General features: G+C 41.6%; 1 protein-coding gene across 1 annotated transcript in view; it reads left to right on the top strand.

Annotated features, from left to right (window-relative positions):
• The first annotated feature begins 2,387 nt into the window (after positions 1-2,387).
• LOC150082406 (putative ATP-dependent RNA helicase DDX5) overlaps positions 2,388-24,596 on the top strand; it is a 361,473-nt gene continuing 339,264 nt past the window's right edge. Inside the window, exons 1-2 of the mRNA XM_090379268.1 lie at positions 2,388-2,408; positions 8,880-9,053. Of these exons, the coding sequence (XP_090235394.1) occupies positions 8,892-9,053 (162 nt within the window). The 5' untranslated portion in view covers positions 2,388-2,408; positions 8,880-8,891. The remainder of the gene's footprint in view (positions 2,409-8,879; positions 9,054-24,596) is intronic.

The following is a 24,596-nucleotide window of genomic DNA, read 5'->3' as shown; positions in this document are numbered from 1 at the left end:
ATTAAACTTATCATGTACTCACATTTGGTGAGTATGGGAGTACTCATATTTGGTGAGTGAGCTCAAGACCCTGGATGTGTCAACATCCAGGGTCCTGAGCTGGATATCATCATTCTTCTCTTTCTTGGTTATATTCCCTGCTACTTTTCTCTCTCTCTCTTTCTCTCACAGGATAACTCGGGAATTTTTTTTTTTGGCTGGTGCAGCATTAGCCTCAGGCTTCCTTGCACTATATAACTTATAATAATAATAATAATAATAATAATAATAATAATAATAATAATAATAATAATAATAATAATAATAATAATAATAATAAGCCTAAAGACGAAGATACAAGAAACCCAGCGAAATATAGGCCAATCACCTGCCTGCCAACAATGTACAAGATTCTTACCCGCTGCATATCCAGGAAGATATCAGACACTTGGAGAGCCAGAACATAATGGCTGAACAGCAGAAAGGATGCAAGCGGCTGAGCAAAGGATGCAAGGAGCAATTAACCATATATGCCACGGTTATGGAGCAAGCCTACAAGAAGCGCCGCAACATGTACGCAGCCTACATCGATTACCGCAAGGCCTTTCCATTCCGTACCTCATAGCTGGCTAATAGAGGTGCTGAACATCTACAAAGTCAATCCGATAGTGACAAACTTCCTAGGCGAAACAATGGCGAAATGGAGTACCACCGTTAAGGTCGGAAACGTCACAAACAGGCCAAACCCCATCAGGAGAGGAATCTTTCAGGTTGATGCCTTGAGCCCATTGTGGTTCTGTCTAGCACTTAACCCGCTATCTACCATGCTCAATGGCAGCAAGTATGGATATAACCTCAAAGAAGGAAGGAAAAACCTGTACACCCTCACCCACCTGATATACATGGACATCAAGCTCTACACGGGAACTGAGAAACACCTTCAGCAACTACTCCAGCTCACCGAAGAATTCAGCAATGATATTAGGATGGAATTTGGTCTAGACAAGTGAATGACCTACGGATTGCTTCAGGGAAAATTTGTCAACCGAAACTACCAGCTGCAGACTGGTAAAGAGATCGAAACCATGGCAGAGGGAAAGGTCTACAAATACTTGGGGATGATGCAGGCTCAGCAGTTACAGTTCAAGGAAATTAAGACCTGCCTGACCGAAGAATACCATCAGAGACTCAGAAGCCTGCTGAAAGCAAAGCTGAACGGAGGGAACACAGTTAAAGCTATTAACACCTATGCAGTCCTAGTACTAACATGTTCCTTCGGGGTCATAGAGTGGACTAATACCGAGCTGGAGGATATCATGAGAAAGACAAGGACAATGATGACCAAGAGCCGCCAACACCACCCGAAATCTGACGTGGAGAGACTGACAATTGCCCGGGAAGAAGGGGGAAGAGGCCTGATAGACCTGATACGATAGTTAATCTCAAGTATTACACCCAGAAACACACAGCAGCACTCGACCAGGCCATAAGGAAGATAGACAACAGTATATCCCACTGAACCTGTGAGTAATCCCCCCCAACCGGGAGGTAGAAACGAAGATAGAAAGATGGGCAGAGAAGACACTCCAATGATTTCCATCAAGATCACATAGATAAAATTGCTTCCAATGCATGGCTCACGAGTGGGACGTTCTTCCCCGAGACCGAAGGATTCTGCTCGCCATCCAAGACCAGGTAATCAACACCAGGAACTATAGAAAATACATCGCCAAGGAGCCTGGAGTATTCAATGACAGATGTCGGCGATGACACCTGGCCTAAGAAACGATCGAACACGTCACTGCGGAATGCGAGGTGATCACCCAGACTGAGTACACTCATAAATACGACCAAGTAGCCAGGATAATACATCAGAACCTTGCAAGGAAATACCAGCTGGTCGAAGAAAATGTACCGTACTACAAGTACTAACAGCAGGCAGTACTAGAGACTCCAATCCACAAGCTGTACTGGGACCGCTCCATAATAACGGATAGGACAATCCCGCACAATAGACCGGACATTACCCTTATGTACAAGAAAAAAAAAACAGAATACCTATCTGATTGACATAGCGGTACCCAACACCGGCAACCTGCAGAAAACCCCTGGGGAAAAAAATCAGGAAGTATGCGAACCTAAGACAGGAGATCAGAGAAATGTGGCATATGCAACAAGTAACTTCCATCCCGATCAACGTGTCAACCACAGGTGTGGTGCCAAAGACCCTACATAACAGCCTAGCAGCAATAGGTCTCCCAACGAACACCTACAAGGAACTCCAGAAGGTAGCACTCCTGAACGCCTGTAGGATAGTTAGAGAGTTCCTCGACCAACAGTAACACCAGACATAACAACAACCACCCTTTGTACTTGGTAGCAATACCCGTCACGAGGTGGAACTCCCAATCAGGGAGAAAGAATACAAGGTATAATAATAATAATAATTTGTTATATCTTCGTTTCGCTCCGTGCCACAGTAATTCGATATTAATAGGGGAGATAATGTCGTTGCATTGCCGCTTTTTATCTTCTTCCTCGTTTTCTGAACCCCCAGAAAAAGACGATTTCTCGAATTGTATTAATTCGCGGGTTCTCTGTTACGTGTGAGTCCGAGACAATATATAAACCCACAACTTCTTGTTAAACTTTCTGAAAAGGGTCATGTGTTTTGTAAATTTTGGGATGTATTTTAACCATTACTGAACTGTATATATTATTTTCTGCATCAATGCTATTTTAACATCAGGATAGTTGAGTTACATTTGAGAATTACGTCATGTGTAACTAGCAAGTGCAACTTGACGTTGAAATTTGACGTCATTCTTTAAATTGACGTTGGTATTTTGGTTTCCAGTGGATATTTAATTCTATTTATTTGCGGCTTTTAATTACAAATTTGTGAGTGTTAAGTAATTTAAGATTTCGTGTTTAGTTTTTCTAGCTTATTATAACGGAAAAGAAATTCGAAGATCGGAAACTAAGGTACGTCTTAGGCAAAAGATATTGCCATTGTCATGAGATAAATAAAAAAAAAAAAAAAAACCCGCTAAGCCCTAGTCGTTTCATGAATTCATTCATAATTACATAACTTATAATTAATGTAATTCAGCCAAATATGTTGTGATAACACTAATTCGCATAGGTAGATTTTATGCAAAGATTGAGAGATGTCATAAAGTTGATAGGTATATGGCTTCTGCTTGGCTTATGCGATGTTTCAAGGTTACTTTCTGTCATCTTTTATCCATTTCGTATAAATAAAATTTTTCGAATTTACCTGCGTGCGAAATATATAATCATATTAAAGGACAGTTAAATACTTTCAGTTTTCTTGAGAAGCGACGAAACAACTGAAACTCTACTGACAAATGCCATTCGATTTATTTTTAGGGCTTTTACTGGCAGTAGATTCGTATCAGACCTTGCCATTTTTCAGAACTAAATTACGAAGAGACAGGGATAGGTCATTACGCCATATATTGTATTGTGAAGGATGTACAAAGATATAGAAATATTGTTTTTTTTTTTTTTTTTTTGAATGAAACCCCAAATAGGTATTAGAACGTATAGTGCCCGTGTATGGGTTGAAGAGAAGATGATAGAAGATTCTGTAGAATTTAATTTTCAGGAAATATGTGGGAAGGGAAACTGTTCCAGAAAAGAAAAGTTGAAAGGGTCAATGAGGAAGAAGAAAATTTGGACAGTAAATGGACGTTGATAGGTTGCAGTATGTGTTTGAACTGGTTTGGAAGAGTGTGTGTGTGGGGGGGGGGAATTAGAGAAGACAATTCAGGAGAATAGCCAGTTATATTAAAGGAGGCAGCAAAGGAAGTAAGCAAACCCTTAGCCATAATTATGAGAGCTTCTTTGGACTCAGGGGAGGTACCCATAGACTGGAGATGTGCAAATGTGACCCCAATTCACAAAGGAGGATCAAAGGCTGACACAAGTAATTATAGACCTGTGAGTTTAACTTCTGTTCCAGGAAAATTAATGGAGGCACTGGATAAAGAAGCACTGTAGGATCATCTAGACAAGACTTTAGTTATAGCTCGGACACAGCATGGTTTTGTTAAGGGAAAGTAGTAGTGGAATGTGATGCAAGAAAGCAAATGTATGAGCTTATGCAGCATCAGCCAACAAAAAAAAAAAAATCACACCATTCTCTCCAAATGAGTGTCCAGTTCCTCCTTAAATTTATTCAACCTATCAACTTCCACAATGACAGATGGAAGTTTGTTCCAGCAATTAACCACCCGCTGGCTAAAGGCAAATTTCCGCACATCTATTCTACATCTGTCTTTTCTTAATTTGAATTTATGCCCCCCCTAGGTTTAATCTGAACAAGTGGAAGGATCCCATCAGAATTCAGCGTGCTCAATATACCTCAATCAGATCACCGCGCAGGTGCCTAGTCTCCAGCCACTGCAATTTACAGAACTTAAGCCTCTCTTGGTAAGAGGATCCCTTCATTCCCCTCACCAATCTTGTTGCCCTTCTCTGTACATGCTCAAGTAAATCTACATCCTTCCTAAAATGAGACCTCCAGACCTGTATGCTGTACTCAAGGCGTAGTCTGACCATTGCCTTATACAGAGGGATAATCACCTCCTTTTCCCTGCTAGCAAAATTCCTATATATCATTGACAAAACCCCATGACCTGCCCTGGCAGCGTGTCTGCATTGCTCAGAAAATTTCATATCTGCCTGCACAATTACTCCCAGGTCTTTTTCATTTTCTACCACCTTAAGTGTAGTACCACACAGTTGGTACGTTTCTCTGGGGTTACTTCTACCCATATGCAGTACTTTGCATTTGTCAAGGTTAAACTTCAGTTGCCACTTCTTAGCCCATCTGCCCAAATTATCTAGATCCTGTTGCAGTAGCACACTGCCATTACTGTCATTAACAACCCTGCCAACCTTTGTATCATCTGGAAACTTCGACATTAAGCCTGATATACCTTCATCAATATCATTGATAAATATACAAAACAACAGTGGACCTAACACTGAACCTTGTGGGACACCACTAATATCATTAGTCCAAGAAGAGCAGCACCCATTGATTACCACCCTCTGTCTTCTCCCACTTAACCATCCTTTTATCCATTGTAGCAACTTACCCTTAATACCATTCTGCACGAATTTGTACAATAGTCTTCCAGTATTTGGATACTATGATGCAGTCACAAAAGAACTGGATGCAGGGAATAACTTTGATATTATCTATTTGGATCTTAGAAAGGCTTTTGATACTGTTGCACATGGAAGACTGCTGCACAAATTGGAGGCATTGGAGGCAAATTGCTGCTATGGATAAAGGGATGGTTGAGGGGGGAGAAGACAGAAAGTGGTAATCAATGGACACTGCTCATCGTGGACTAATGTTATTAGTGGAGTCCTTCAGGGTTCAGTGTTGGGTCCATTGTTGTTTTCTGTATTTATAAATGGTATTGATGATGGTATATCAAGCTTAGTGTCCACGTTTGCAGACAATACAAAGGTTGGCAGGGTTGTTAAGGACACTACTGACGCTATGCTGCTGCAACAGGATCTGGGAAGGTTGAGCAGATGGGCTGAGAGGTGGCAAATGAAGTTTAATGTTGACAAATGTAAAGTACTACATATGGGAAACAGTAACCCCAGAGCAACGTATCAACTCTGTGGTACTACACTGACAGTGGTAGAGAATGAAAAGTACCTGGGGATAATTGTGCAGGCTGATATGAAGTTCTCTGAGCAGTGTAGATGGGCTGCAAGAGTAGCTCATGGTGTCTTGTCAATGACATACAGGAATTTTTCTAGCAGGGATAAGGTGATTGTTCCCTTGTATAAGGCAATGGTCATGCCACACCTTGAGTACTGTATACCGGTCTGGGGGCTTCATTTTAAGAAGGATGTAGAGCTGTTGGAATGAATACAAAGAAGGGCAACAAGATCAGTGAAAGAAACAAAGGATTGCTCTTGCGAAGAAAGGCTTAGGTTTTGCAAATTACGGTGTCTGGAGGCTAGGCAACTGCAAGGTGATCTGATTGAGGTGTATAAAGCCTTGAATGGTTTGGGTACGTTGAATGCGGATAGAATTCTTCTTCTTACTCAGAATAATCACCTGAGAGGGCATAAATTTAAATCGAGGAAAGACAGATGTAGGATTGTTGTGCAGAAATTTCCCTTTAACCAGCGGGTAGTTGGTTGGTTGAACAGACTTCCATCCCTTGTTGTGGAAGTTGATAGCCTAAATAAATTTAAAGCTCAGCTGGATAGGTATTTCGAACGAACGGAGGGGTGAAATGGGAGTGGTTTTTTTTTTTTTTTTTGGCTGATGCTGCATAAGCTTGCTTTCTTGCTTCATATGCCTCTACTAATGCTAATGCCATTTTAAATGTAGTTTCCGAGAGGAATTCAAAATAATTCGCTATAAAAGAACTTCGTTAAACAGAAGTCCAACTGAGTAATTCTAAAAATGATTATACAGTTTTATATAGAAAATATCTTAATAATAGACAGTAAGAAATGCAAATTTAGTTAAATCATTTTAAGATTATTTGAATAGTATGTAAATGTGAAAAAAATTTACGGAATATTACAAATTTTGAATTGCATTTTTTCTTTTTTTTTTTTAATGGAAACCCCAAACATGAGAGGTATTACAAAGTATAGTACTTATTACCGTGCTTGGGTTGGATCCAAATGTCACACATCACTGTTAATAAAGGTGCCGGTATGCCGTACCGTTGTGTACCGTCCCAAAAAAAGCATTGTATATATATATGGTACAGCATCAAAGGCTTTACTAAAATCTAAGTAGATGATGACAAAATTATTTTTTGTATCAATTTCCTTTCTGAAAACTTCATGTTAGCTAATCTGATTTGTTAGGAATGATCTCCCATTTACAAACTTGTGTTGTGATTGCTCTATAACTTCACTCCTATCAAGATGATAAGTGCAGGTTAAAGTAGTAATGCAGGACCAGGAATGAAGTTATACTGAAGTCACAGCATGGATTACGCCTCCGTAGCCAAGTGGTCCGGAGCAGGAGAGCAGTAGCACAAGCTCTTTAAGTAGACCTGGGTTCAAGCCCCTGACTTCTAAATACGATCGATCTGCCAATCCATGCTGGACCACCGTGGCAGATTATGGTCCATTTCCCTCAATATGAATTGTTGAGGAGGCTTCCATCCTGCAGTGGATTGAGAAAGGCTGCTGCTTACCTTACCTTACCACAGTGTGGATTTATGATTTCATTGGATACTATGGTACAGTAAAATAGCAATTGGATGTAAAATATCATATATTTGGATTTTAGAAGAGCTTATAATACTGTTGCTTATAATGGTTGGTCCTTGATGTTGTCACAGACATTCTCTCAGATATGCCAGACAAGCTGTATTTGCTACCTGGGAGTCTAAAATGCTGATGGAACTGATATTCAGGTGACATTCGGCCGACCGGGCTAGCCGAGTGGGTAAAGTACCTGCCCGGCAACCCAAAGGTCGCGGGTTCGATTCCCGCCTCGGGCTTGGATCAAAGTACTGCAAAAACCTTGGGAGGTGCAATATGGCCACAGAAGCCGATGCGCCAACAACTACCAAATCAAAAAAAAAAAAAAATCAGGTGACATTCAAGTCAAGTGAGCCCAATTTTGGCGAAGTCTGGATTGTCTGTGACAGCCAAATCCTCTGCTTGCACCTTCATGATGGTGGGATGGTTAGTAATCCTGGGTATAACGTCCATGCACAAGCACACTGTGGGTGACCACCCAGGTCACCCACACCTCGACCTCTGCTTACTAACGTAAGCAGGGGTCAAGATATGGCTCCCACACCACATGGAGGAATGCTATCCCTCTGTGTTACCATGCAATACTAGGTGGTAGATGACTCTCATCAACCAGTGCAATACCACAACTTTGCTTATCGGAGGCTTGAAGTGGTGGAACTCATGTTTAGTCTCCAGATCTAAGTTACGGTCAACTCTTCCCCATCTCTTCCATCATGTAGTATGACTGATGACTTTTGAGGATATGATGAATGTCATGGCGAGATCCAATCTTACTTACATTTCGAGGGTACAACTCTAAAACGGTGTTCGCACCATTTTAGAGCTGTACCCTTGAATGGCAAAAATTTACAATATACTTATTTCTAAACGATCAAAATTCTTTGTCTGCACCAGTCATCTTGAACTCTCCCAAATTTCATTATAATTATCTTTACTGTTGATTGTAAAGATAAAGATAATGAAATTTGGCTCTTTTCATTATCTGCAATCTAGAATTCAGGGAAACCCAAGTTTTACGTTTCCCTAGAATTATTGCAACCTAGATGCAAGACTTCGGTTGCTGTTTGTCAGTACATCCAAATAATTTGTCTAAATTGTGCTGAGATATCATACCTGATTGCCTTGGACTTTAGGCCATTAAATTTTGCATGGACTTTTGAAAAGATTATTCTGTCTGTGATATTCTGAAACTGTTTCTGTAATTTGTGTAGCTGTTGTCGTGGTCACCATGCCTCAGAATAGAAGTAATCTGTGACCTCTTTTTCTTGTTTAGCTTACTTTATTACCAAAACAATCCAGTTAATTGTATGAAACTGTTCCAAATCAGGATGAACAGCAACATTGCAATTCTTTATTAGAAAACTTACCATTACTTCTGTGTATAGTTTTTACTAAAATCAAAAACATTTCCTGCTTGGCATTTGATTGTGATATTAACTTAAGACTAATAAAGTCTTATTTTCTAATATTGCTTTGTTTCTTTCTGTGGATGTGTGTGAATAAATTTATTTAAAGTTTAATAGTGATATAATAATTCTGTAATGATGGACATTTTTTTGTTGCTGTTTTGTGGTAATTTAGATACAATAATAATGTAATTCAATTTTCAGAAAAAATTAGTCATGAAGGGATCAATGAGAATGCCAAGATATGGTGGTGCAGCATCTAAAGATGTCAGACAAAATGGTAGAAAGTTATATGCCCCAGACTGGAATGCGGTCACTCTTCATCCTTTTCAAAAAGATTTCTATAAAGAACATCCAGATGTTGCTAGAAGGCCTGTGGTAAATTTTCTTTTTCTACTCTGCCCAGTAATAAAAACAGTAGTGTTGTCTATATATAGTAGAACCTCATAACTCTGGAAATATTGGGACTTAAACATTGCTAGATTTTGAAGCCTGTAGAACGGTTTCACACTCTTCTGATAGAATAGCAAAGCAGCAGTGTTTCTGCTATGGAAATTATACCCTAAGTCTCTCTTCTGGAAACTGTCTTAAGCAACATATTTTAAGCCATGAGTTAAAAAAAAAAACTTGCGACAAAGTGGGAACTATTTTAATATTAATTGTATAATTAGCATTTTTAGCATTAGCATTAGTAGAGGCATTTGATGCAAGAAAGCAAGCTTATGCAGCATCAGCCAAAAAAAAAAAAAAAAAAAAAAAGCCCACTTCCACTTCACCCCTCTGTTCGTTCAAAATACCTGTCCAGCTGAGCCTTAAACTTATTTATGCTATCAACCTCCACCACAAGGGATGGCAGTCTGTTCCACCAACCAACCACCCGCTGGCTAAAGGCAAATTTCCGCACGTCTATCCTACATCTGTCTTTCCTCAATTTGAATTTATGCCCTCTCAGGTGATTTTTCTGAGCTAGAGGAAGAATCCCATCAGCATTGAGCATGCTTAAACCATTCAAGGCTTTATACACCTCTATCAGATCACCTCGCTGGAGCCTAGTCTCCAGACACTGTAATTTGCAAAACTTAAGCCTTTCTTCGTAAGAGCACCCCTTTGTTCCATTCATTGATCTTGTTGCCCTTCTCTGTACTCGTTCCAGCAGCTCTACATCCTTCTTGAAATGAGGCCTCCAGACCTGTATACAGTACTCTAGATGTGGCCTGACCATTGCCTTGTACAATGGAATAATCACCTCCTTATCCCTGCTGGAAAAATTCCTGTATATCATTGACAATACTCCATGAGCTACTTTTGCAGCCCGTCTGCACTGCTCAGAGAACTTCATATCTGCCTGCACAATCACCCCCAAGTCCCTTTCATTCTCTACCACTGTCAGTGTAGTACCACAGAGTTGATACGTTGCTCTGGGGTTGCTGTTTCCCATGTGTAGTACTTTACATTTGTCAATGTTAAACTTCATTTGCCACCTCTCAGCCCATCTGCTCAACCTTTCCAGATCCTGTTGCAGCAGTGTAGTGTCAGTAGTGTCCTTGACAACCCTGCCAACCTTTGTATCATCTGCAAACTTGGACATTAAGCTTGATATACCATCATCAATATCATTTATAAATACAGAAAACAATAATGGACCCAACACTGAGCCCTGAGGGACTCCACTAATAACATTAGTCCACGATGAGCAGTGTCCATTGATTACCACTCTCTGTCTTCTCCCACTCAACCACCCCTTTATCCATAGCAGCAATTTGCCTCCAATGTCACACTGCTCCAATTTGTGTAGCAGTCTTCCATGTGCAACAGTATCAAAAGCCTTTCTAAGATCCAAGTATATAATATCAAAGTTATTCCCTGCATCCAGTTCTTTTGTGACTGCATCATAGTATCCAATCAAGTTGGTCAGGCAAGACTTCCCCTTAACAAAACCATGCTGTGTCCGAGCTATAACTGAAGTCTTGTCTAAATGATCCTGCAGTGCTTCTTTAACCAGTGCCTCCATTAATTTTCCTGGAACAGAAGTTAAGCTCACAGGTCTATAGTTACTTGTGTCAGCCTTTGATCCTCCTTTGTGAATTGGGGTCACATTTGCACATTTCCAGTCTATGGGTACCTCCCCTGAGTCCAAGGAAGCTCTCATAATTATGGCTAAGGGTTTGCTTACTTCCCTTGCTGCCTCCTTTAATATAACTGGATAGATCCCATCCACCCCGGGTGCCTTTCTTGTGTTTATCTTCAACAGTTTCTCCTCCACTTTACTCCCAGTTATTTCAAGATTCTGTAGCTTACTGCTAGAGTTGAATACACCTCTGGCATTCCCCTTGCTGAATAACTCCTCATGTGTGAATGTCGATGCAAAATATTCATTTAGTTTGTTAGCTACCTGAGCAGGATCATCAACAGTTGACCCATCAATATCAAGTGGACCAATCTGATTCATCCCCTTCCTTCTAGAGTTTACATAAGTAAAGAACTCTTTGCTGTTTTTCTTTGCATCCCTTGCCAAGGATTTCTCGTAATTTGCCGTCGCCTGCCTAACCTCCTTTGTAACTTGGTTGCATATCAACTTGTATCTATCATAGGCTTCTGTGTCATGTGTTAATTTGTAAGTATCCCATGCATTTTTCTTCTCTGCCATATGCCTCATTAGTTCATCTGACATCCATTTTGGCCTAAACCTTGAACAATATTTCTTAGTTGGTATGTAAAGCCTAGTAGCTTCCAAGATACGTTCTTTGAATGCTTCCCATTTTGAATTTGCTGTTGGTAACATCATCAGTTGGTCCCACTGTATAGAATTTAAATACTGTCTCAGTCCATCGTAGTCGCCTTTACGGAAGCAATAACCCTTACCTTTACCCCTAATGGTAGTTACCTCTTTCAGTAAATCCCACTTCAGCACACTGTGATCAATACCACCTAGTGGTTCATTTATCTGCAGATTCTTAATGCATGAAGAATCACTGCTGATAATCAAATCAAGAGTATTACTCCCTCTAGTTGCCTCCTGAACATGCTGATGTAGAAAACAATCATTCAATAAATCCACAAAAGCCCTTCTAGTGTGTGAGTAACCAGCCCCCAAATTCCAGTCAATATCTGGGAAATTAAAATCTCCCATTATAAGACTCTCTGATTTACTAGCCCACTCTATTTCCCTGTACAGTTCCTTATTATACTCATCAGAGTCATTAGGCCTATAGCACTCTCCTACTCTCAATTTTGATCTCCCAATGCTTATGTCACACCAAACTGACTCAACACTGCACTGTCCAGCGATGTCGACTGGCTTCACTTCCTCGGTTTTTATGTGTTTCTTAACTAATAGCATAACCCCTCCCCCCTTCCTATCCTGTCTATCCTTTCTGTAGATGTTGTACTCCCCAAATTCCAGTTCTGCATCCCTTATATCTGTGTGACACCACGTCTCTGATATCCCAACAATATCTGCCTTTGATGTTTTGAGCAATACCTCAAATTCATCAAATTTATTTACTAAACTCCTAGCATTGGTGTACACGCAAGTATACCTGCACCTGTTTCTATTCTTAGCTACCCTAACACAACCCATGTGTTTAATTGTACCGCAATGGCTCCCAGCGGTCTCTGAAATACCATGCATCTTGTTTTTCAGGCTTCTGCTCATTCTAATAGAAGCAGTGCAAGAATCTCTTTCACCTCTGCCAGTGGCTACTGTCAATCTATTGGTCTTTGTCTCCCCCCAAGCTAGCAGTTTTCCGACCCACCTAACACTGCCTCGATAGCATCACAAATATTCTTGCACCCTTTCTATTTAAGTGTATCCCATCCCTGTAGAAGCAATCTCTCCTGTTAACAAGTACAGTCCAGGCTGAAAAAAAATTCTACCCCTTGAGCCTTGCACAATCTTTCCAGGGCCGAATTGATCGACAAGGCTCTCATCATATACTCCCTCCTATCGTGTCTGGGCAGAATTGCAGACACTTTCAAATTCAACCCTAATTCTCGGCTTTTGTTCAACAGTGACCTGTACTTGTTAAGTAATTCTGCCGGTCTCCTACTCTTAATATTATTAGTGCCAAAGTGTACAACTATATCACCTTTTGTGCCCTTAAAAGATGATATTCGCTCTACAACGTCATCAACCTTTGCCCCTGGCAGACATACCCTGGTCCTGTTCCACCTATCTTTTTTACAAAGCATGTTCCCCGTTTCCCTGACAATAGAGTCACCAACAACTACTAGTTCCTTCGGGACCAGCGCATTCTGCCTTGGGGGTTGTCTCTGTGTCACGCGATGCCCAAGTGCAAGCTCTGGCGTTGATGTGGGCAGCTGAGAGCGTGATGGGCCCCTCAATTTAGTTTCTTCGAGGGCATCCACCCTGTCCTTCAAGCTCTCATATAGGCCCACAAGAACGCCGAGTTGTTGCCTGATATCGATACACTCCTTGCATCGCGCACACACACAAAGACATCCCCCTTGGCAGTATCATGTCCTGTACCCGATTGCTCTGCAAACATCAAGCAAACAGTGCATTTTATAAGGCTGTGAGTCAGAGGACAACTGCCCCCCTCAGTTCTGCTCTGAGCCACAGCACTTCCATTAGCTTGAGCCTTTTGCTTTGCTGCTCTGGTCTGAGTCATGATTCTATTAATTTATTAATTAATTATAATTAATTATGTTATGTTATTAATTATATTACGTTTGTAATCTAAGTCGTTATATGTATTTATTTAAACGTACAATTTAACTGCTTACGAAGTTCAACTAACGCTATCTAGTACGGCATACAACTATCGTATCACAATGGCGGGAAAATTACGAATGCCAGCGGAGTTGAAACACGTGGAAACCTTTACCGATACTTTTATGCAATTACAAGGCCGAGTAAAGAATAAATACACCAAGTTAATCAGAAAATCGCAAAATAATGTTGTACTACTAAATTTAAATCAAAAGTTTTAGAAAAACAATAATTTTTATACTGTTTTTTTGAGTCTTTTTTCACCAACCTTGCGTAGAATTAAAACACCAGGGAAACTAAACTTTTGATAACTGATTTATAATAAGTCAAAATACCCGCATCTACAACAAATTTAACTTTACAATAAACTCTACATATAAATTATTAAAATCTGCTACATTACAATCAATAAAATGCATAAAATATACTGATTAAAACGATAAAAACCGATATTTTATGCATCGTATTTTATGCATTTTATGCAAATCAGAGAGCCCTTATTATTACAATGTGCTGTTTAATATACAAAAGTTAAAAAAGAATTTTAACTTATACTAAGGCAAGTGCTGTTCGATCAGATGGCATATTGAAGGGCAGCCTCTGGACGACTGGCATAAGGCAACCATTGTTGCTTTTGCTAAGCCAGGAAAAGATCCTAAAATTCCTACTGACTGTTGACCTATCTCTGACTAGCTGTTTATGAAAATCCTGGAGAGAATGGTTAATGCTCTACTATGGTATTATTTATGGTACAGAGTGGGTGCGAGAGTACACATGAACAGGCAAAGTTTTTATGGCTCCAGCTAATAGAGAAGTTTTTATTTTTTTTATTGATTTAAATTGGCATATTAATTTATTTTTTAGAGCTGCTTTATATTCCTAGTAACTATACTTTAGTTGAATTTGAATTTAGGTAGAGATTTTTTAGGTTATTACTTAGTATCGGTAAGGGTATCAAATCCACGTGTTGGACAAGTTTTGCAGCTCCTGGAAATTCAAAGTTTTTAATTATATTTAGCTGCTTTATTGACTTAATTTTTTTTTTTTTTTTTTTAATGTAAATCCCAAACATGAGAGGTATTAGAACCTATAGTACTTAGTACCGTGCTTGGGTTGAATTTGCTAGTTTAAATTATTTTCTATAAATACTTTATAGACCTAGTCAAGATCTGTGGTTTATTTTGAATTTAGATAGCGCGATTTGGAAAGTAAATAATACTTCATGTTCATAGGTTCACCGTTCATAACTTGCCGCCATTGTTATATGATACTATGCCTTCACCGAACTACATAGCGTAAGTTTTAACGGAAAACTAGATAGCGAGTATAGTATTATTATAGTATTCGATACCGAAATACATATATATATATATATATATATATATATATATATATATATATGTGTATTTCGTTATCGTATATATATACATATATATACTGTATATATATGTATATGTATATATATATACATATACATATATATACAGTCGATTCCAGTTATTTGGGACTAGTGCATTTTGGCCCGATTAAGCGGCTGTCCTAATTATCCGAAGTTTCACGTAAATAGTTAAAAATACAATGCCCCCCCCTTTACAATTGGTTCACTGTACAATCAAATAACGTTACGATGGACTCACCATAGTAAAGTACCTTTCACTATACGATGTGTAGTAAGTGCCATTCAATGTGATCACGTTTGTGAATTGAATTTTAATTCTATTAAACAGAGATTATAATTAGCGAAAATAGGAGGAATATTATCCACAGGCTATAAAAGTAAAGATATATTAATCACAGATTTACCCTTTATTATTTTACTAATTAAAAAATTAAATGATACTTGAAATTCGGAAGAATATACGTGATAATCGGAATAATTAATACGTACTGTAATATGTACATAGTAAATAGTTGACATTTCTGTTCACTCTACATTTGTGGGTAGGGGTTAAAATTTAAAACAGTAAAAAGATAAGCAATCAATAACAAAAAACACGGCACACAAATTGCAAGTAACATGATACGCACAAGTGAGAACAGAGTAACTAGTTATGAAGCTTTAAAACTAGGAATGAAGAGAAGATTCTGAAAATAATTTTTTTTATATGATTGAAGATTCAATGGAAGTATAAACACATTTCACCATAATAACCCACAGAATTCCAGCCGTCGGTATTATCGCAAATTCAATAAGATCGAGTTTACTATCAGTTTATGATAGATTTCACTAACAGAAAAGCCCAATAAACAGGTGACTGCCAATTGTTTTAGTTGTGACCTCCAGAAATCCGACCTAACTACGTGGTACGGTCGGAGACAATCGTAGGGTAATCTTCAGTGCTGCAGTCTCCTGCCCCGATTAAACAGCACGTTGTCCCAATTAAGTGAAGTAAACCCTGGCTATTTTCTCGATTGGGTTCTGTTTTTTAAGATTTGCCCCAAATAAACGGCTGCCCCGATTAACCAGTGGCCCAAATAACCGGCATCCGCTGTATATGTATAATGTTATAACTGCATTGGGATATAAGTTTAGAGTTATATTTTGTATTGGAATTTTATCGAACCTGAATAGAAATCATGACTCAGACCAGAGCAGTAAAGCAAAAGGCTCAAACTAATGGAAGTGCTGTGGTTCAGGGGAGAACTGAGGGAGGCGGTTGTCCTCTGAATCAGTCTAAGGTGTATTGTTGTCATGCAGCACCAGGGGTTCCCCCATCTCCGCATTGCTTTCTTGGTGGGTGTACCAGTTTCCTGGGAATGCCAGAGGTTTAAAAGTGTGTGGGTATTGTACCTGTATAATGTCATGTACCGTTGTTCATCTGGTCATTTAGCCGCTGGACCCCTGCTGGAGCCCAGCGTTGCCCCACCTTCGCCCCGTGGAGGCAGACCAGGAAACACCAGTAGACTAAAATTTACTCTGGCAGGTCATGCCACTTAATTTCCTGAGATTTCGGCAGCTAGGACCTACAAAAAAAAAAAAAATTATGTACACATACACATATATGCACATATACACAACAGTCATACATAATATATACGTATCCATGCAATCGTAATTACTTTGGATGTTTGCATACAGCATGTGTGCATGCATTCATATGGCAGGAGTAGGGCAGTGTGTAGGATAATTAGGCCGAGACAGGGCGAAGATTATTTTTGGGCTAGATTAAATTTAGTGTGTGGGGCGCTCGCGTCATGTATAGATAGAGTGCGGAGGGGAAGAAGAAGGTTGGGGGGAAAAGGCAGAAGTATGGGGGACACAGAAAAGATTCCCCCAGGTGGTCAGTGAGGCATGCCCATGCCTCACCAGAAGGAAAGGTGGGGTAGCAAGGGAGCGAGTCGACTGGTCGTCTCGTCCTCCTGCCAGGAAGGGGTATTAAAGGAGAGCCAGATGCACATTTTGGCTTCTAGCCATTATGTGGCTAGTGTGCATTCAGGTCCCGTCTTCTGTACAAGGCTTCAGCGAACTTTGAGTAGGCAATATATTCCTGCCTCCCGTCCAGGAGGTTATGTTCTCTATCTCTGGGCAAAAAGGTGATCCGGGTGATGAGCTGGCAGCGGAGGTCATCATAAAGCTGGCATTATGATGACCTCCTCGGGTCATCTGTAATGCCCAGGGCTGTAAGTTTAGCCTTAAAGGCACCATGTCCTGTTAGCAGAAAGGTCGCGTGGAGTCCCGGCGTGAACCATGCTGGAGCCATTTGATAGAGTTTGCCAACGTTGGGGAAGAATCATTTGGTGACTTCTCCCTTTGGGGAATTCTCCCATCTTGTTTGCCAGGTTTGCACGAGATGATTTGTAAGTCTTTTTTTTTTTTCTCAGTCAAACGGTTTGTGGTAGGATCTGCGTCGAAGCCGGCGAAGGTGCAGGCTCTTCCTTAGAGAGTTCATATAATACTCCACATTTAGCTACTTCGAGGTCTAAAGGTAGGGTTCCCACCAGCACCTGCAGCGCGTGGGTGCTAACTGTTCTGCAGGCCCGGGTTATAGCGAGCAGCATGGCTCTATGGATAGAGTCGAGGATTCTGTGATTTACAGCCATGGTGACTTTGGGGTACCATGCTCCGGAAGCATAGGTAGCTATCGGCAGGAAGGCGGCTTTGTAAAACTTCTTGAGGGTCTTCTTTTTCAATCCCCAGTTCCTTTTTGCGACTCTGGTAACAAGGGCTGTATAGCCCCGTATCTTCATATGGATGTATTTCAAATGTGCCTGGAAGGAGAGAGTGGGGTCCAGTATTACTCCCAGGTATCTAAGTTCCTTGGACAGTCGTAGTGTGATACCATCAATCTTAATCTGTGTGGTCTCCTGTAATCTAGCATTAGCATTAGTAGAGGCATATGATGCAAGAAAGCAAGCTTATTCAGCATCAGCCAAAAAAAAAAAAAAAAAACACACACCACTCCCATTTCACCCCTCCGTTCGTTCGAAATACCTGTCCAGTTGAGCTTTAAATTTGTTTAGGCTATCAACTTCAACAAGAAGTGATGGAAGTCGGTTCCACCAACCAACCACCCGCTGGCCAAAGGCAAATTTGCGCACATCTATCCGACATCCGTCCTTCCTCAATTTGAATTTATGCCCTCTGAGGTGATTATTCTGAGCAAGATGAAGAATCCCATTGGCATTGAGCATGCTCAAACCATTCAAAGCCTTATACACATCTATCAGATCACCTCGCCGGTGCCTAGTCTCCAGACTCTGTAATTTGCAAAACTTAAGCCTTTCTTCGTAAGAGCAACCCTTTGTTCCATTCACTAATCTTGTTGCCCTTCTCTGTACCCGTTCCAGCAGCTCTACATACTTCTTGAAATGAGGCCTCCAGACCTGTATACAGTACTCAAGATGTGGCCTAACCATTGCCTTATACAAGGGAATAATCACCTCCTTATCCCTGCTAGAAAAATTCCTGTATATCATTGACAAGACACCATGAGCTACTCTTGCAGCTCGTCTTCACTGCTCAGAGAGCTCTAGGGCACCCTTGAGAAGAATGGAGTCCGTTTTGGTTGCAGAGATCCTAAGGAAGTGGATATTGGTCTACTCTTGTAGGATTTTAAGGGCATGATTTGCCTTTCTTTCCAGCTGGATTCTGCTGTTTGCCTCTATCATCAGGATTGAGGTCATCTGCAAAGGCTTGTGAAGACGCCTCTCCAATATCGGTATTTAGGAATTCATCCAAGACGATGTTCCATAATGTAGGTCCTAAAACGGAGCCTTGTGGACAGCCTCTGTTGATTTTTCTGGTGAGTATTTTATATGGAGCATTCACCATGATGAGTCTGCTGGAGAGGTAGCTTTGGATTACTCGATAGAGGTTGACTGGCATCCCACTCACCCGGAGCCAGGCCAGGATGCTCGGCCACCAAAGAGTGTCGAACGCCCCAGCAAAGTCGATAGAGGTAGCCAGGAAGTATTTATTTTCTGTGGCAGCGGCATGTGTAAGGACGTTCTTCAGGGCATCTACAGTCGATGTTCCCGGTCTAAAGCCGTACTGGTTTGGGAACATTAGGTTTGCCTGTAGGTAGTGAGCCTGTATTCTGGTTAACAGGAGTCGTTCCAAGAGTTTACTGCAGTCTGTTAGTAGGGCTATTGGTCTGTAGGAAGTTGGTTGGTCTGGTGGTTTTGTCGGGTTTTTAATTATGAGTTTAATGTTTGCTTTTTTCCAGTCCTTCGGATAGGTCCCAGTTTGGTGACATAGATTGAAGAGATTCAGTAGCATATCGGGGGCTATCTCCACCACCTTCCTGATGATTTCTGGCTCTAAGAGGTCTGGACCCGGACATTTCTTACTTTTAATAAGGTGCGCAGCCGCTTGTAATTCCTCTATTGTGAAATCCGCCGACTGGGCTAGCCAGGTGGGTAAAGTGCCTGCCTGGCAACCCAAAGGTCGCAGGTTCGAATCTCGCCTCGGGCTTGGATCAAAGTACTGCAAAAAACCTTGGGAGGTGCATTATGGCCACAGAAGTCGATGCGCCAACAACTACAAAAAAAAAAAATTGTGAAATCCGGTTCCCTGTCTTCTGTTCGGTAGTCTTCATTCTCTGTGCACATATTGATTTGTTGGGGTGTCTGTGGGTCTACATGAGGGTGGAAGGTTGAGTCCAAAATATTGTTAACAGATGCCTCCCAAGAATTGGTAGCATCTCCCTGTGGTGTTATGGTGGCTGAAATTACCTCTCCCCTGGGGAGTTTATTAGTGGTTACTTTGTAGACCACCCTCCTGGGGTCAGTGTTGCCAGTGGTTGCGACCAGATTTTCCCACGAGAGTTGTTTACTTCTGCGTATGAGCGAGGTGTACTGGTTTCTGGCCTCCTTGTAGATTTCCCGCAGTGCATCCACTTCAGGGGCAGGCCAGGAGCGTCTGGCTCTCTGGAATGCTTTCCGTTTGTCCTGGACTTCTCTTCGGAGCCTCTGGAGCTCCGGACTCCACCATGGTATAGCACTTGAGGCATGTTTTCTTCGTTTTATCGTAGCATTTGCTGCTTTAGTAATGATCGCTGTGACTGTTTTTTGGAGTTGGTCAGGGTCTTGATTTGTTTGAATTGCAGCTTGCTGTGTATCTTTTTCTGCTATTAGAGTGTCTCTGAATTGGTTCCAGTTTGCAGTGTTCAGCGCATATCTCTGCAGCATTTTTCTCTCAGGATATTGTCTCTGATGGTCTCTGTTGAGTTGGAAGGTCAGGACCCTGTGGTCGGATGTTGTCCAGGCATCCTGAACCGTCCAGTCTGTTGTATTGCCAGCAATGTTCCTAGTGGCTAGGGAGACGTCGATGGTTGATTCCCATCGTAGGTTGCAGTAAGTCGGTAGTTGATTAGGTTGGTTTAGCACTGTTATCGTTGATGTTGCTAGGAATTCCTCCAGGCGCTGCCCATTCCTTGTCCCCTGCCTGTCCGGGGTGTGGCTGTACCAAGCTGGTGACCTGCAGTTCACATCCGCTCCTATTATTAGTTTCTGGTCAGGGAGGATATTTGTTACATGTTCTTAGGTACCTTGTAGCCATCGTTATGTCCTCTCCTGGGTGGCAATAAAGGGCGACGACGTAGAAGGCTCCCAGTGCTGAGATAAGATGTGCACAGACTGCCCAGGTGGTGCAGAAGTGCATGATCATGGTAACTGTTATATCTGGGTTTCTGACCACAATAGCGGCCCAAGGGATTTCATTTTCAGGCTGTATGATCTTGTATTGTAGGGGGTATCCCCTTACTTGATTGGCGGCTGCGTATGGTTCTTGGAGTATGATAATTCTATATTTTTGTCGTCGGCTTTCATCCTGACCTGATCGGCCACTGCCCTGGTTCTATGAGCATTTAGCTGGAAGAATTTGATTACTTTAGTGTTGAATTGTTTATGGTGTGGTGCCATAATCTGTTCTGGATTGGGTCAAGCTCTTGTATTTTTGGTATATGGGACACATGCTGTCTCTGAGGGAATGGGAGGCATCCCTTTTCTGACTTCTGCAGTTAGCACAAACGGCGTCTGTGCTCTTATTTGGGCAGTCGGTGCAGTTGTGGCCCTTGCCAGCGCAGTGGCCGCAGGTTTGCACAGCCTGGGAGCATGTGCGCGACGTGTGTCCGAACTTGCAGCAGTTGTAGCATTTGATGATAGCCGCATGTTCGCGGAATCGGTGGCCACCCCAGTATATATAAACTCTAGTCTGATTTATAAGTATTTGCCAAGCTACCAGGCTCAGTTCTACAGACCAGTTGACTGTGCTCGAGGACTTGGTCTTGATGGTGTGCTTGGGTGTCACATGATCATTTAGATTTTGATCTGGCAAATGTTTGGACAGATTTCTATCAAACAATTCTCTTGCGACCTCTTCGGGTTTGATATCCTTATCTAGGTTGTATATAAGGATGGAGGGCTCCTTCCTTCTTGGGAGTTCAGCTCTGAGCCCCAGGCTTGCGATCTTGGGGTTGGCTATTATTTCGTTTATTTCCTCTGTGGTCTCTGTTTCGATGACCACGCCTGGATTCCTTGTCTTTCGTACCGATTTTATTTTCGTGGTCCTTAGGTCATCGGAGAGTTTATCAATTATTGTCTGCTTAGTGACTTCACTAGAATGTTTGTCCACTTTATTAAGGGGTCTCAACACTACAAGGTTAGGTCGCCAAGTGGTGGATTTCTCCCTGGCTTGTATTGGTTGGGTGGCTGTGTGGTCACACTGAGCCGGTGTTCTCAGTGTGACCACACTCCCTCAGCACACTCCCTCCTATGCATCTGCATAGGAGGGAGTGTGCTGTGGCATATTTTTTGCTCCTCCTTCCTTATAAGCCTCCAGTTTAGCTGTGGCTGTTTCAGATTTTAAGTATGTGTGGAATAAAACGGACTCCATTTTATTCCATAAAGTAACAATTTGGCCTCTGAGGCCTGCTGAGATTCTGTTGCTCTGGTCCATAAATAGGTCTTCTAGGGCTGTCTTGAGAGTGCGTGCTTGATCCAAGGAGGATCCCTGTGGGAGTGCAGGGTCCGGAGGGAATCCTTCGGCTTGGTTTCAACTTGTTTTCCTGGTTGTAGGGAGCCAGGATCATCATGAGCGTCCTTTGGTTGGCTCTGGCTTCTAGTGCTCTGTCCGAATTAGAGACTATTTGATTTTTATTTTTTCTTTTAGCCACAGGTGTCGGTTTAACTTCTTGAGTATGGAATTGGTGTTCAGGGTTAACTTGTTCACAGTCAGAGTCACAGTCTTTTTCGTGTGGTTCTCCCACCATGTTTGTATCCATTTCGGATTTTCGAAGTTATCCGGATTAGTGAGGTCTAGATGCGTTATTTTGTTTGAGGGCTCTGAGAGCTGTTCGAGGATATAAACCACTAGTCCGTGGGTATATTTGTTGCCGTGTGATCTGCAGGTGAAGATTTGGGCTCTCCCCCACTGGCAGTATGGGGGGGGGAACAGCCTAGTATATAAGTGGCCCTAGGAAAATGGGGTTACTTTCTCTGGGGGTTTTCCTGGCCGCCGATAACAGTGGTGACATCAGTTTTTGCACTACACGTATATTTGCTAAGATCCATTCTGTCCACGGTATGTCTATTGCAGAGGGGGGGAAAGACACAAAATACATGTTTCACTGGCACAGTAACGGTAATTCAGCACAGATGATGGAAAGCTCTTGCAGCTTGGGTTTGGCACAAGTTGGGACACCTCCCCAGTCAAATGCAGGGTATTTACGTGGCCGCCGCTTTATATTGGCGCCTCTCTATATCCTTGCTGCCAGCCACATGGTGACCACTGCGGTCTCGCAAACAAAGGATATAGATGAAAACGCAAATATCCTGCTAAATTCCCAGTTGAAATTTAAAAATTTCTTACCATGAGAGTCCACTAGTTGACATCTTTAGGTGAGAACACTTTTTAGGGCAATAGCTATAATTAAAACGCATATTTAAGCACATTTTTCTTTAGCGTTGATCAGCACGTCTGACTAGTAAGGCAGCCCTCTAGCAGTTCCCTGAATCAGTCTAGTGAAATGCACTGCTTGTTTGATGTTTGTGGAACAATCAGGAACGGGACATGATATTGTGAAGGGAAATGTCTTTGTGTGTGCGTGCGATGTAAGGAGTGTGAGGAAATCAGGTGCCAACCCAGCATTATTACGGGCTTATATGAGAGCTTGAAGGACAGGGTGAATGCCTTCGAAGGATTTAAATTGAGGGGCCCATCAAGCTCGGAGCTGCCGACATCAATGCCAGAGCTTGCACTTGAACATCACGCAACACAGCGGCAACCCCCAAGGCAGAATACGCTAGTCCCAAAGGAACTAGTTCTTGTAGTTGACTCTATTGTCAGGGAAATGGGTAACATATTGTGCAGAAACGATAGATGGAACAGGACCAGGATATGTCTGCCAGGAACAAAAGTTGATGATGTTGTAGAGCAGATATCATCTTTTAAGGGCACAAAGGGTGATATTGTTGTACATGTTGGCATTAATGATATTAAGAGAAGGAGACCGGCAGAATTACTTAACAAGTACAAGTCAATGCTGAAAAAAAGCCGTGAGGTAGGGTTGAATTTGAAAGTGTCTGCAATTCTGTCCAGACATGATAGGAGGGAGTATACGATGAGAGCCTTGTCGATCAATTCAGCCCTGAAGAGATTGTGCAAGGCTCAAGGGGTAGAATTTTTCTCAGCCTGGTCTGTGCTTGTTAACAGTAGAGATTGTTTCTACAGTGATGGAATACACTTAAATAGGAAGTTTGCAAGAATATTTGCTGATGCTATTGAGGCAGAGTGAGGTGGGTCTGAAAACTGCCAGCTTGGGCGGGATACATGGACTAATAGATTAACAGTAGCCGCTGGCAGAGGTGAAAGTGATTCTTTCACTGCTTCTGTTGAAATGCAATTGAACAGCAGCCTGGAAAGCAAGGCAATGTGGATTTCCTGGACTGCTGGGAGTCATAGTGGAACAAGTAAATACATGGGCTGTGTTAGGGTAATTAAGAGTAGAAACAGGTGCATGTATACTTGCATGTACACCAATGCTAGGAGTTTAGTTAATAAATTCGATGAGTTTGAAGTGCTAGTCAAGACATCAAAGGCAGATGTTGTGATATCAGAGACATGGTGTCACACAGACATAAGCAGTGCAGAATTGGAATTTGTGGAGTACAATGTGTACAGAAAGAATAGACATGACAGGAAGGGAGGAGGGTTTATGCTAACCCCTCCTCCTTTCCTGTCCTGAGGAATTATGTTAAAAAACACAAAATCTAAGGAAGTGCATCCAATTGAAGTTGGTGGACAATGCAATGTTGAGTCTGTTTTGTGTGACATAAGCACTGGGAAAGGAAAAATGAGAGTTGGTATGTGTTATAGGCCTAATGAATCTGATAAGTATAATGAGCAGTTGTGAAGAGAAATAGAGTGGGCCATTAAATCAGAGTGTCTTATAATGGTGGATTTTAATTTCCCAGAGATTGACTGAAATTTGTTGGTTGGTCACTCACACACACTAGCAAGTCTTTGGTGGATTTATTGGATTATTGTTTTCTACAGCAGCATGTTCGGGAGGTAACTAGAGAGAGTAATACCCTTGATCTGATTAACAGTAGTGGTTCTTCATGCATTAAGAATCTGCAGATGAAGGAACCACTAGGTGTCAGTGATCACAGTGTGCTGAAGTGGGATTTACTGAAAGAGTTAACTACCATCAAGGGTAAAGGGAAGGATTTTTGCTCTTGTAAAGGTG

The sequence above is a fragment of the Mastigoproctus giganteus genome, chromosome 8, assembly GCF_048544385.1.
Source record: "Mastigoproctus giganteus isolate SK-2022 chromosome 8, ASM4854438v1, whole genome shotgun sequence".
NCBI lineage: Eukaryota > Metazoa > Arthropoda > Arachnida > Uropygi > Thelyphonidae > Mastigoproctus > Mastigoproctus giganteus.
The sequence above is the reverse complement of the archived record's forward strand: the minus strand, read 5'-3'. Positions and strand labels throughout refer to the sequence as shown.